A 14002-nucleotide genomic window follows, 5' to 3' on the forward strand; every position below is an offset into this window, starting at 1 on the left:
CACTTACACGTATATATGTCGTGTTAGGTCCAGATGTTCTCTGTGGAGGACAATGCACCGGGGCCATTTCCAATCTAGGTCTCGATGCCTTCACTTGTGTCTTGCATAAAACTGAGAGAAACTATATGGACAATTGAATACTAAAGGATATATATCATAAACTTCGCAGACAAAGTGACTGACAGACTGTTTTCAAAAGCCCCAGCATGTCTGATTTAGGCACTATAACACTTAAAGTTGATTACCCTTACAACGTACAATAAAAGCGACACCTTTCCTTGCCATAGGAAGCAGAGTCAATTATATGATACCGCCTGCATCATTAGCATGTGTTTATGAATCACTGTCAAATACAAAAGATGCCAAGGTGAACGTATCCTGCCCCTCTGGTGGTACCCGTCACACACATGCGCAAAACCACATTTAGATTTAGGCTGGAAATCGGCGCAAGATTGGGGTACAGACCTCCTTTAAATGAATCAAGTCAAGCCTGCGATGACTGCCAACTAGCCGGTTATGTAAATTACCCTTTAGATACACCACATCCTTCATTATGTAAGACCATGATTAGGCTTGGTACAAATTGGCAGACATGATCTATTGCATGAGAAAGATGCATGAGAAAGATGTCTCGGACGGAAAGACGAGGAACATTTTGAGGTAAAGGATAGTTGTGACACCGGATGTCTGAAGATCTCTTCATGGAACACGACACACACAGGGACCGACACATGCACGGGGGAGTTGGAACTGGAACAGTGTCCCGAAGCGGAAGGTAAAAGGTGAACTTGTATAATACCTATGGATAGTATACATGTAATGTTTCAGAAACTGTTTTAAATATTTCCATCATTACATTTGCATATATATGCATGGCAAAATGCAAGCGTAGGTATATTTGAAAATTTCAAAGTAAAGTATTACATTAAGCTTGTGGTTACAAGAGGTGATGATCACTCACAGGATCCGAGTCAGCGTTGTGTGTCTAGGAGGAGTATCCATATTAAACTGCACGATCTCAGTGGGCTAGCACAAGGAAGTCTGGACAGTACAATCAGTACTCCAGTACTCACTCTGATCTACATCTTCAGAAAAGTCACATGGCCAGAGCGATGGTAAAGGATAACGAGACTGTTAGTCTACACTTGAAGGAACGAGATAATCCTAATATTTGTAATATGCAATTCTTTTAAAACAGTATAACATTATAAGTTGATTTAATTAATGTTAAAATGTTAAACCAAAAGCGTTTCCCCTGCTGAAGCTTTCATCGGCACATACCTTTCACCGGACATTACCGTACTCATTATACTATACTGAGGTTCTATTGCATCGCTGTTGAATATGCACACTCTGGTTATATAATCTGAATTCACTTTCGTTGAATATATTAATATTTACACATGTGTTCTTATTGCATCGTGGTGAATATACACATTGCATTTATGAACTCTGAATATACTGCGGTTGAACATTCAAGTATTTACACATGTAGTCTTAATGCATTACTGATTTTTACACATTATCTAGTTATGCTCTAATACACTGTTGAATATAATAATAGTTTACATGCCACCTTTAAAGGACAATGTCGAACTCGTATTGATATTTTAATATTTACTCACGTCTTGCTGGCGTATTGTTGAATGTTTCAAAGCTTATAACTTCATCGCTGTTGCATATATATGTACAGTCATAATCGTATTACCTAGACATTTTTTATTGGACAGCCTCCAGGGAGAGGAAGTTATTGGTACGATCCCGCGTCATATCAAACGACGTGAAAAAGTCGTGACATTGCTGGAATATTGCTAAAAGCGACGTAAAACTATACTCACTCACTCACTCACTCACTTAGAGCCATCAGATGGCCAGCGTGATTGTCCGGAAATAACGAGACGGTTGATTGTTATTTACACGAGTACTGCCAATCCTATTAATTGTAATCAATTGTTTTTAATCAGTCATATTACACTGTCATGACTGGACTCAATCAATGCTAACTGGTTTTGATCAATGTAAAGGGCGAGACTGTTCCAAAGATAAATGTGTTCAGCTGGCACAGCTTGCCGCGCCGTGTCACATGTCTTTAGCAATGCAAATTAGGTGACTATTTTCTAGACTTCTGTCGATGAATTTATTAACAGTTTAATTAATCCCATGATACCTGTCATGTCTAGACTATGCTGTATTTTGACTTCTGTTTATCTTAATAGTTCACAACTACAACTATTCTAAGCGACTCAACCGACCCACTCTGATATTAATATGTAAATTTAACCCTGTGTGATATACTAAAACAATATCTAGATAGTAAAATTCAAGCAAAGACATGTTTGTTATTTTTTCTTAATGTTTAACTATCTCGAATACATTTAATGTGTTAATGAATCCATAAACGATTAACTGTTAGTTAATCGTAGCCAAGTCGGGATATCGAGTTGGAATTGGCACCGTTGATTGCGTGTCCTAGCAAATAAAAGCGACAAACCACTTTTTATAATCATACGAAATCACCGAAAAATGCAAATATAGAGTCAATTGTATGATTCCGACAATGTCATCAGCATGTGTTTATGAATAAAAAAACAAACAGTGATGATATACGTACACGTATACTGCCCCAATGATGGCACCGTCACAGACATTGATGAAGGCAAGTCGATTATTGGAAATGGAAAAAAAAACTCGGAAAAAATACCAAAGTATGTGAACTTGACTTATGTTTGTATTGTATAACGTATTGTTGAAAATGGAAACCTTTTGGAAAACAATTACCAAAGTTGCTCAACGTGAAAGTTGGAACTAAGATATTCACCTTGAAGGCAACTCCATCTCTGTTTGCTTGATTGATTTTGAAGAAAGTATTTCCCTTTTCGATGTATCAACAAGCACAGCAATGGTGACATGAGGTGGCTCCATTCACCGCACTCATGACAAAAGCCAGATTTTACAGGCTTAAATGGCTACAGCTGCTGCTGACAACTCCCTGGCCTGCCTTATTAACGATTGAATGGCTGGCGTCCAGGAATTGATGACAGTGAACTTGCTCTATCCAATGTTAAAGTTGTAGACATTTTAACAATTACAGCAAAATAGCATAACTGTAGAATAATTGCTTATTTTATAACGGGGCGGTGGGGTAGTGTCGTGGATAAAGAGCTTTCTCGTCACGCCAAAGACACGGTTCAAAACCGCACTTGGGTACAACACGTGTCAAATACACATGTGAATGCACGTCACTATATAAGTGAAGTGTTTTTGAACACGACGTTAAACCCCAACCACCAACCTTCATAGCTCTCGACATCTTCAGGGCAATTAGGGGCGGTGGGGTAGCCTGGTGGGTAAAGCGTTCACCCGTCACTCCGAATGCCCGGGTGCTGTTCCCCACATTCGTACAATGTGTGAATCCCAAGTCTGGTGTCCCCCGCCGTGATATTGCTGGAATATCGAAAAAAGCGTCGCAAAACTATACTCACTCAGTTATATACTAACATGCAGCAGTCCCTGATTATCAAACGCATTACCCTGTGTCTGTGTATCCTGTCTACAGAAGTTACTATCCTTAGCCCTTAGGATAAATCAAATAAGTTACTGTGTGGAGTAACTGATAAGAGGCGAAGCCACAGTAACGAATGGATCAATGGTATTAAAAAAAAGTATCATCACAGAACAGAAGACCTTATTTAACCTCTCCTCTCAACATAAATGCTAACTTAGCGTAAATGATGCTGAGTGTATATCCTGAAATTTTAAAAATAGAAACACTTTAAAGGCAGCGGTAAAGATCTGACTATAACTTTCTGTTTGTCTTCATCAGTGTAGTTTGTTTTTCCTTATTTGCTGACCCGTGAAGATTCCGGGGTAGAATAGGTCTTCAGCAGCCCATGCTTGTCGTAAAAGGTGACTATGCTTGTCGTAAAAGGCGACTAACGGGATCGGGTGGTCAGGCTCACTGACTTGGTTGATGCATGTCATCAATCCCAATTGCGTGGATCGATGCTCATGATATTCATCACTGGATTGTCTGGTCCGACTCGATTATTTACAGACGGCCGTCATATAGCTGGAATATTGCTGAGTGCGGCGTTAAACAACAAACCAACAAACCAACAAACCTCATTTGCTACGTTGTTACCTGCATCATCCAACATCCTTACATTCCTCTTTGTACCGAGTGCCCCTTACACCACCAGTCGCTTGAAAGCGAGGGCATGCCCAGGCAACTTGCTTTGAATTAAAACCTCGATCCATAGCATAATACACTTACACGTATATATGTCGTGTTAGGTCCAGATGTTCTCTGTGGAGGACAATGCATCAGGGCCATTTCCAATCTAGGTCTCGATGCTTTCACTTGTGTCTTGCATAAAACTGAGAAAAACGATATGGACAATTGCATACTAAAGGATATACATCATAACTTCAGCAGACAAACTGACTGACAGACTGTCTTTTAAAAGTCCCTGCATGTCTGATTTAAGTCATACTAACACTTAGTGCTGCTTCGTATTTCCTAAGTATGTCAACTTAAAGTTGATAATTACCCTTATGACGTTCAATACAAGCTATCCAAAGAAACAAGATTCTAGAAGCAAAGTCGACTGTCCGATTTCGACTGCATCATAAGTATGTGTTAATGAATCACTATCAAATAGCAATGATACCAAGGTGAGCGTATCCTGCCCCACTGGTGGTACCCGTCACATATTTGCGCAAAACCACAAAACGATGTTTATCCTTATATTTGTATTATGCCATGCTTTTAAAACATTGTACTATTTTAAGTGGATTCAATTAATGTTAAAACTGTTTTTGTTTATTAATGTTTAATTGGCTGTTCCTAGTATTACTTTGTTTCCCTGTAAAAGCTTTCCTCGGCATGTATCTTTCCAGGACATTAGCCTACTCATCATAGTGAGTATAGCAATATTCCAGAAATATCAGGGCGTGGGACGCCAGAAATGGGCTGCACACATTGTACCCATGTAAGAGATCGAACCCGGGTCTTCTATGACTCTATGTGTTAGAAGAAAGTGAGCGTAACTTCCTCCACCTGTGGCATACGTCACAAACACATGCAAAGGCAAGTCACCCATCTTAGCCTACTGTCTTTTTGGGAAGTTTTTTTGTCACCCTGAATAATGTTGTCACAGATGCAAATATGAAACTGATGAGGCTGTTTCACTGGTCTCTATGTGTTCATTGAACAGGCAGGTATATCATTTGAAGGGACCTGGGTATTTGCCGGGATATAATGAACGATATCAGATCATCGATATACCTGCAGCTAAAGTAAAACGTCTTGGCCAAATTTTCATGTTTTGATTTTACCGATTCGCAAAGAGACTCGTATGTATTCAGAAACCGATCTGCTAGGAAGGGAACTGGTACCCATGGATATGCCTACTACTTGCAATCACACATACATGTAGGCGTCATCAATCAAGTCAAGCACTTCACATTATGTATTCTCAGTAAAATTCAGATGACATTTTCTTTCATTTCAAACACAGTCGAGCGTTTAAAAATATGTCCTTGTTATCGACATTTACTGAATATTCGACACGGTTGCATGCATTTTCTGGCAGCTAGGATGAACAAGAACTGTATTGAACTACTGGTCAGGGCAAGTCTTTTATTCCTGTTAAGGCCTGATACAGATAAAGTGCATGTATACATATTACATTGGTGCATGGATTCACAAGTAACTTATATCATAGTATATATTCTAGTGTTTGCAAAACTTTGTCTCATTTCATTACTTTGACATGGATATTTACATAAGTTTCTTAATAACCTTACATCGTTCGAAGACAGTAGCGTTTTAAGTTTAAAGATATTCGGATTATGGCAATACATTCCAGGCAGATAGAGGTGTCTTATATTTTCAAATGTTATTTTTCATACTTTGCCAATTGACAGTTTTACCTCGAGTTTCGTCTCGATCACTTTGTCGTCACTCACAAACTCGCTCCTCACAAGGGCTGGAATGGCATATGTTGTTTTTAAGGGACAATAACACGGAGGTCTCCACCACTTCGCGAACACCCAGTGTCACCATTGCGATGCAACAGTATTTTAGGCATTCTGTGTCTAACATATTCCATGAGCACAATGTTTACCAATACGCAAGTGGAGATCTACGATTCAAGCTACCAGTCAACTCAACACAGGCGTACATGTAGCTGTTGAGTTTCATTATTCATGATTGTTTTCAGTTCTTTTATTCAGATTCACTGTGGATCCTACCAAACCGAGAGACTGAAGTGAGCGCCATTGTATATAATTATGAGCAAACAACGCAGAACACCTGAAGTCAAAGACAGAATGGAAATGGACGGAGGATACGGATGGGTGATAGTTGCAGGTTAGAGAGAATGAGTAAATATTGTGTTAGTGAGTATGGTTTTACGCCGCTTTTAGCAATTTTCCAGCAATATCACGACGAAGAACACCAGATATGGGCTTCTCACATTGTACCCCTGTCGGGAATCGAACCCACGTCTTCGCGGTGACGAGCGAACACTTTAACCACTAGACTACCCGACCGCCCATATATTGTGTTAAGCTGAATCAGTATAATTATATGCGGCTAGGAAGGCTTGGCCTCAATGGTATGGACCGACCATTTGATATTCTCGGGACAGGCCGGTGCCTTGGATTTTATCGAAAAAAATATATTGTCCTTGAAAATACTTTGTATAAATAATTATGTTTCGGTATGAATAATATATTACGTAATGCCATTAGAAAGTGGTCAAATGAAACAAATGTTGTATTCTCAGAAAACTGCGATTAGGAGAAATATTGGTTTGAATCCCGAATGGGACTCAACCAAAAAAGTACATGAATTTGTATTTTACTAAGAAAGTGTTATCCCAAATATAACATTTGTAACATTTGACCACTTTCTAAATGGCATCGCTTTTTGGTAGCTTTCGGCCATCGGAGCCGTTACGGTACCAATTTACAGTTGTCAGAGGGGTACACAAAGTACGTGATCTAGACTACCAATTGTCGGACTTACATATTTTTTTGTGGAAGCCTCGGTGGCTGAGAGGGTTAGCTCGCTGTGTGCTGGCCATTAGGTGCCTCACTGAGAATGTGGGTTTGAATCGCGAATGTGACTCAACCCAAAAATGTACTAGAATGTGTACTTTACAAATAAAGCGTTATCCCAAATATAACATTTGTTTTGGGTCCCTACTTTCAATTTGTAAAATAAATCTGGTTTTGCAGTTGTAGCTGAAAAGAAATATCTTGTCTCAATACAAACATATTTTCTTTGTATAATATTTTAATGTAAAAAATACATACTTCATCATTTCAGCTTGTTTTGTAAACAACATGCTCGTTATTGGCCTCATCAAGTCCTATGGGATACTGTTTGTCCAGTTTCTGAAGCGGTTTCAAGCATCAACTTCAGTGACATCAGTAATCCTTGGTATCAAGGCTGTGGCTTTCAGCTTTTCGGGTAGGCATCCATGTTGACTATAACTGTGTGTTCTTATATTTGAGTAAATGGCATTTCCAGTTTTCACAATCAAATTTTGATTAAGCCAACAAAATTATTTCTGACGATTCTGATCAACAACGACTGAGTGAGAAATCCGCCCAAACCATGCATCAGTCATATCAACGTTTGACTTGACTCAAAATTGTGAAGACATGTCCATCCCTCTTATGTACTGGAATCCATAACAGGTTCCACAATATAAAAACATCAGCACAAAGTAAGATGTATTGCTGGGTCCAACAAATGTATTACCAAATACCTTAATAAATCAGGTAAGGTCAGAACTTCTTTTATATTCACATAAAGTGTTTGAGACAAGTGGAATTAATACCATATGAATTCTCAAATACTTAAACAATTTCGTTGCATTTGTGCAATCTCCAAGTTCAATTCTGACAATACAATTGATTTTTCAACTCTGTACACCACTTTCTCACACGATAGATCTTAGTGTAAACTTCATTTACTGATCCATTCGTCACTAAACATGGTGACCATAGATACTCTTACATCTCTATGTTCACGACAATTTGACAAACATAATAGCAAATGACATAAGAAGTTTACTGAGAAAATAACATGTAAAGCACTTGACTCCTTTAGTGATAACCTCCATATGAAAATTGGGATTAAGGCGGTTCATGATGCGCAAGATGAAACTGGCTTCCTGTTATATGTTTGGACCTAATCATAAAGATTCAGAGAGACAAAAAAAACTTCACAAGTTTGAATGACAGGAGGGATGCATATGTTTGTGACTGTTGTCACTGGTCGGGCAGGAAACGCTCACCATACCCGCGGAAACCGGGTATCATCACTATGTGATAGCTGTTCATAATCACATTCTTACGATATAGTCGGAATCATACAATTGATTCTACTTTTAGAAGATATTTCTTATGATCTTGGAGAAACAAATGTTGCTTCGATTATTTTCGGTGTCGTGGACATCAGGTTATACATGTGATTCATTTATTGCAGCTATGTTAGCCCTAAATATCTTAATCACCCGGATATCAATCAGGAAGTTATCCCTTGTCGGATCAGCCTTGACATCCGCCGGCATCTTGCTCAGTATGTTTGCAGAGAACGTGGCCTTCATCATCTTCACTCAAAGCATCCTCACAGGTGCGCTGAAAGCTGTAAGGTGTATGTTCATGCGCAACTGCATAACGATTAATTTTGTTGTTGTTTTGGTAAACCAAAACATAGATTTAAAATCCTTTAATTTGAGCAGTAAAATAATGATGAATAATTCGTTGTTCGAGATAAATGGTGTGCCCATATTAGACTACAGCTCAAATATTAAATCTGAGGAGTTGCATCGTCTCGAAAGAGAGGATGTAAACCATCCTCTCTTTCGAGACGATGCAACTCCTCAGATTTGAAGTTCAAGTTCGAAGTGCATGTTGATTTAATGAGTTGGTATTTGATTAACGGTTGTTTCTTATTTACTTCTTTTTTTATCAGGACATGGAAACATTATGAGACCACAATGGTCTTTTTATAAATCTTCGACGTGGCACAATTGTTCTAATAATTTTGAGCACGTTTGGAGGAGAGTGAAATAGTTTGACACATCAACGACGATTGTGATCATGGCCAAGGTAACCTACATATAGTTTACTTTCCTTGCAGGTTTAGGAAATGCATTCGTGTACGGACCAGGAATCTACCTCCTTGGACAATACTTCGACAAGAAACGCCCTCTAGCGATAGCAGTAGCCAATTCGGGTATCAGCGTAGGCCTGATGGTGTTACCTACCCTCATCACATACCTATTTGACGAGTTCGGGTTCCAGGGTGCGCTTATGCTCTTGGGCGGGGTCATGATGCAAACCGTCGTGTGCGCAGCCCTCTTCAGACCACTTCAGCCTAAGGAACTGGGACTACCAAGATCATCACCAGACCCTGATGACATAAGCGGTTCACCAGCACCAAGCCCGGCCACTTATGTTAATACTGACAAGGAATTGGAAGGATCAAATGAAGAGAAGACATCATTTATAGGAATGTCGCGAGGGGATAAAATGCAAATAGCTTCAGCTGATAATTCCTGTTGCCGTGCTGTCAGAGGCTGCATGGCAACTATGGATCTCTCCTTGTTCAAAAATCCCATTTTCGTCTGCATTCTCGGCTTCTCCTTTTTTGGCCTAATTGGTAACGAGCTGTCAGTAGCTTTCATTCCTTCCCTGGCTAAGGAAAAAGGACTAACGGACATGGAGACAGCATATCTCTTCACTGTGGCAGCCGCTCTAGATCTCTTCAGTCGACTCCTACCAGGAATCATTGCCCAGTTGCGACTCATGACACGACCCAAGATGTTGGCAGGCGCCTTCGTCATCATTGGCATCCTCTTCCAGTTCACGGCCTATTACAAGAACTTTCAATTCATGCTGGGTTTCATAATTGTCTATGGAGGATTTTCTGGATTCTTTTTCTCTCTTCTACCCGTCATTATAATCGATTTAATTGGACTTGATAAATTCCCCAAAGCTTTTGGATTTGTGCAGGTGTTCCAGGGAATTGCTGGAGCGTTAACCTATCCAGTTTTAGGTAATGGGATTTTCTTTCATGTATACTGCTCTTTTTCAGGGGGAGTTTAATTATTCCACAATTCTCCTGCTCACATATGTTAGTTGATTGTTTTGTTTATTTGTTGTTTAACGCCCCACTCAACAATATTCCAGCTATATGACGGCGGTATGTAAATAATCGAGTCTGGACCAGATAATCCAGCGAATCACATCATGAGCATCGATCCACACAATCGGGATAGATGACATGCATCAACCAAGAGAGTGAGCCTGACCACCCGATCCCGTTAGTCGCCTCTTACGACAAGCATAGTCGCCTTTTACGGCAAGTATGGTTTGCTGAAGACCTATTCTACCCCGGATCTTCACGGGTCGCTTACAAATGTAGTATGCATATGTAGATGTTACTGGTATGCCATGGTTGTCCTAGTTCATGCATACGTATCATGTTTCTTTCATCGAGTGCCGGGGGTGAAGAATATATTTAGCGACGAGTGAAACTTTCTCCCTTCAACCGTCACTCGTTGGGAAAAAAACATGATATTTGACGAGACACATGGAATATCCTATTTATTATATACTTGTGTAGTTGTCTACCGGAAATTATATTTTTTACAAATGGATAACCTTGAAACGTAAATTCTCTCTACCCAACACGCAGGGACGTTTCACCATCCCTTTTTAATTACGAAACCGCTGTTGGAAGCGATGGAATACACGCAGGCCAAGTAACAAACAGTCTTGAATAAGGAGTTAAATGAGAACATTACAGTATATAATCCATAAATGACCATCTGAGCATTATTTTGGATTGTCAACGTGAAACTTACGTAAAAAAGAAGTCAACAGTCTGTGTATGGGCCAGACACTACGGTAATTTAAGGGGAGTAGCTCTTGCATGACAAAATGTTATTTTCACTGTAGTGCATTAATATCAAGTGTTATGTTTACTGCAATGAAAAAATCAAAACATGAAAAGTTTTCCACACTAAAGTACACAATAAACAGTCTTAATCCAGATTAACTTCAAGTGAATTTGTATCGTCATATAACGTGTTCACTGAAATGCAAGTAACACATTCAAAAGTTTTATTCAAATATTTGACACATACTTAATTGAAACGATTATTTAAACAAGCACTTGATCGAACTCATTGGCAGTCCATTTCCGTTGGTAAAGACGTTCGCTTGTCACGACGAAAACCCGGGTTCGATTCCCTGCATGAGTACAATGTCTGAAGGACATTTCTTATGTCCCCAAAAGTGATGTTGCTGGAATATTGCTAACAGTAGGGTAAAACCATACTCGCTCACTACCTCCATCAAACATCAAACATATATCCTGATCTGCATCATTAAGGGAGCGGATTTCAGACATACACGGTAGAAGAAAGCCATATACATAGACACATTAGCAGATGTTTCGGTGACTCGCTGGGATGGCCTCTTTTCTCGAAATGGTAAATATTTCAAACACATTTACCTTTCCGGTAATACATAATTATTTACTATTTTAGCCCCATCTATGTTTTACCTCCCTGTTAGACTGAAGATACAAGGTGGTCAGCAAGATGACTTCCAATTTCATTTTTGAAAGTCAAGCTCTACTTTCAGGAACATTCAAGGACCTGACAGGAAACTACAATGTCACTTTCCATTTCCTTGGAGCTTCCCTGCTACTGGCCTCAGCTATCATTCTCACAGAACCACTCCTGCGGAGATGGGAAGCACGTAACAAGAACCTGACGGACAACGAAGTTGCTTAGTGTGATGTCATCTATAAATGTAACAGCTCGGAACGTGACCATGGAGCGCAGGGGTGCAACAGATGCTCGACATTCATGTTTACCCAGCCAACAAAGCATAAAGTCTACACAAATTACTATTAAAGTATCGACCCACATTGTACATGTGAATATAGATCCGCTAATTTTCAAAGGGCACATGCAGTATATATCATACATTTATGACAGGGGGACATTCGAACGAAGGGCCAAGGTTATTGAGGATAAGGATCGAACCGAAATAGGATCAATATTTAATGCTGCACGTTACGGAGAGCAAATGTGCAAAGTGGCAGCGTTTGGGCTGGTAATGCCGTGCGCTTTTTGGACCAGTATCAATAGGTTATTAGGCCTGCATTGGCAAATATATGCGATGTTTGATGAGTGCTGGCTTTCTCTTCTCTGATTCATATAGGCGGCAGTGCAGCCTTGTAGTCAACCGACATTATTGCAGTGTGTGATCACAGTTCTCTATATATTTTTATTCAAACAAGCGGGATGGTTCTATATTGTATGTTATAGTATGATATAATATAAGTATATGCTCCCGTGGTTATCGACCAGTGACACAATACTCTTTAAATGCGCTAATGTTGAATATATTAATATTGTAGTGGTATTGTATCACTGTTGAATATGCATACTCTAGTTGTATAATCTGAATGCGCTACTGTTGAATATATTAATATTTATACATGAACTCTCATAGAATCACTGCTGAATATAAGTAATCTAGTCATAGTCCTTCACTGCTGTTGAATAAATTAATATTTTTCTCTAAATGCATTACAGTTGGATATTTAAAAGTTTGTTATGGGACATAATTCCAACATTGTTGAGCATATTTGTCCATAATCGTGTTATGTAGTCGGTATTGGGTCATCTCTGTGGTCTGTGGATAGGGCGGAAGGTCGGTTGTCTGATCCCCTCTCCACATTATACCAGAAGTCAATCAAATATCGACATTAAGGTGACAAAACAAGGGCTTGTCGGCTCGGGGTCAGTACATTGTGTCTGAATCAGGGATCTATATTAAACGACATCATTGCAGACTTGTACAAGGAGCCACACACACTCGTGTAGGCACTCGCTGGGTGAGTGAAACCTTCAATCCTAGTTAACTTCACCTCACCTTATTTTATTGCAGTTTAATACATAGTCTGATTAAACCTCTTTTGAATATATCATAATGTTCTTATAACTAACTGTGCATGGTCTGCTGAACTGCTCACACTGGATTGCCTTGCACAGAGGCATCACGATTTAAAAGTGAGTGAGTGAGTGAGTTAGATTTAACGCTGATTTTAACAGTATTCCAGTTATATCACGGCGTGTCAGCTTAATGTGGGAGGAAAGCCCAAAGTGATGCAGTCGTCTAAGGCGCCGCGATTCGCTGTACAGAGTTGCGTCCCTTGGGCACGCCAGAAACCTATGATTGTGGGTTCGAATCCCGGTTCGCCCCAATTATGATTCTAGGTTTGTCAGCACCATACCCGTGCTCGTGGGTTTCACCGAAGTTGTAAACGTCTGAGACCTGCATCACTTCGGGCTTCCCTCCCACATTAAGCTGACACGCCGCGATATAACTGGAATACTGTTAAAAGCGGCGTTAAACCCAACTCACTCACTCACTCTGATTCTCTGGGCGAATGCCTGTTATTGCTGGCTTCAAAGTGTGAAGAATATGCCTTAGTCTGATGTTTCTGTGGACATCTTTACAATTTTCGCGAACACCTGGTGTGAGCAATGATTTTTCAGAGGTCTGTTCATACATTCCTAACCCCACGTTGTCTTTTACGCCCAATGAAATCTGCTTCTGTAGATAATCAAGACCGATTTAGTTTCTGGTTTGGACATTACTTATTTGTTTTTTTTCACTGGGCTGTCGGCAATATTAAAGATATGTGACCGCAGCCTGTAAATCGAGTCGGACCAAACCAACCAGTGGTTGACATAATGTACCCCGCCTTACGCACTCGGCAACTAAGTTTACATGAAGTTCGGGTAAAAAATACTTCACTGATAGAATTGTCACGATATCTCAAATATGATTTTCGAGTAGTTATTGATATGTTCTGAGCCTCACGTAAAAAGACTTGACCTAAAGATAGTGAAAGTAATTATTTTTCAACAAAATCACCTTCCACTTTTGACAGACT

General features: G+C 39.7%; 1 protein-coding gene across 4 annotated transcripts; it reads left to right on the plus strand.

The window, feature by feature from the left end:
• Window positions 1-548: 548 nt before the first annotated feature.
• LOC124150250 (monocarboxylate transporter 13-like) lies at window positions 549-12625 on the plus strand. Of its 4 annotated transcripts, none has more exons than XM_048390711.1 (6): window positions 549-782; window positions 6225-6373; window positions 7337-7480; window positions 8504-8650; window positions 9161-10078; window positions 11674-12625. In XM_048390711.1, the coding sequence occupies exons 2-6, from the start codon at window positions 6295-6297 to the stop codon at window positions 11823-11825; spliced, it is 1440 nt and encodes a 479-aa protein (XP_048246668.1). In that variant the 5' UTR covers window positions 549-782; window positions 6225-6294; the 3' UTR covers window positions 11826-12625. The 4 variants fall into 4 exon arrangements, with proteins under 4 accessions (XP_048246668.1, XP_046378175.2, XP_046378174.2 ...); XM_046522219.2 differs by having other exon boundaries at window positions 6238-6373; XM_046522218.2 differs by having other exon boundaries at window positions 549-775.
• The last annotated feature ends 1377 nt before the right edge of the window (window positions 12626-14002 follow it).

This window comes from Haliotis rufescens, unplaced genomic scaffold, assembly GCF_023055435.1.
Source record: "Haliotis rufescens isolate VD_foot unplaced genomic scaffold, xgHalRufe1.0.p SCAF_9, whole genome shotgun sequence".
Classification (NCBI taxonomy): Eukaryota; Metazoa; Mollusca; class Gastropoda; order Lepetellida; family Haliotidae; genus Haliotis; species Haliotis rufescens.

What these genes read in the sequence shown, in the direction of transcription:
- LOC124150250 (XM_048390711.1), top strand. Translation starts at nt 6,295, where the DNA reads ATGAGCAAACAACGCAGAACACCTGAAGTCAAAGACAGAATGGAAATG. An exon ending in CGGATGGGTGATAGTTGCAG is followed by an intron (nt 6,374 to 7,336) that starts GTTAGAGAGAAT and finishes TCATCATTTCAG; the next exon opens with CTTGTTTTGTAAACAACATG. An exon ending in CACTCAAAGCATCCTCACAG is followed by an intron (nt 8,651 to 9,160) that starts GTGCGCTGAAAG and finishes CTTTCCTTGCAG; the next exon opens with GTTTAGGAAATGCATTCGTG.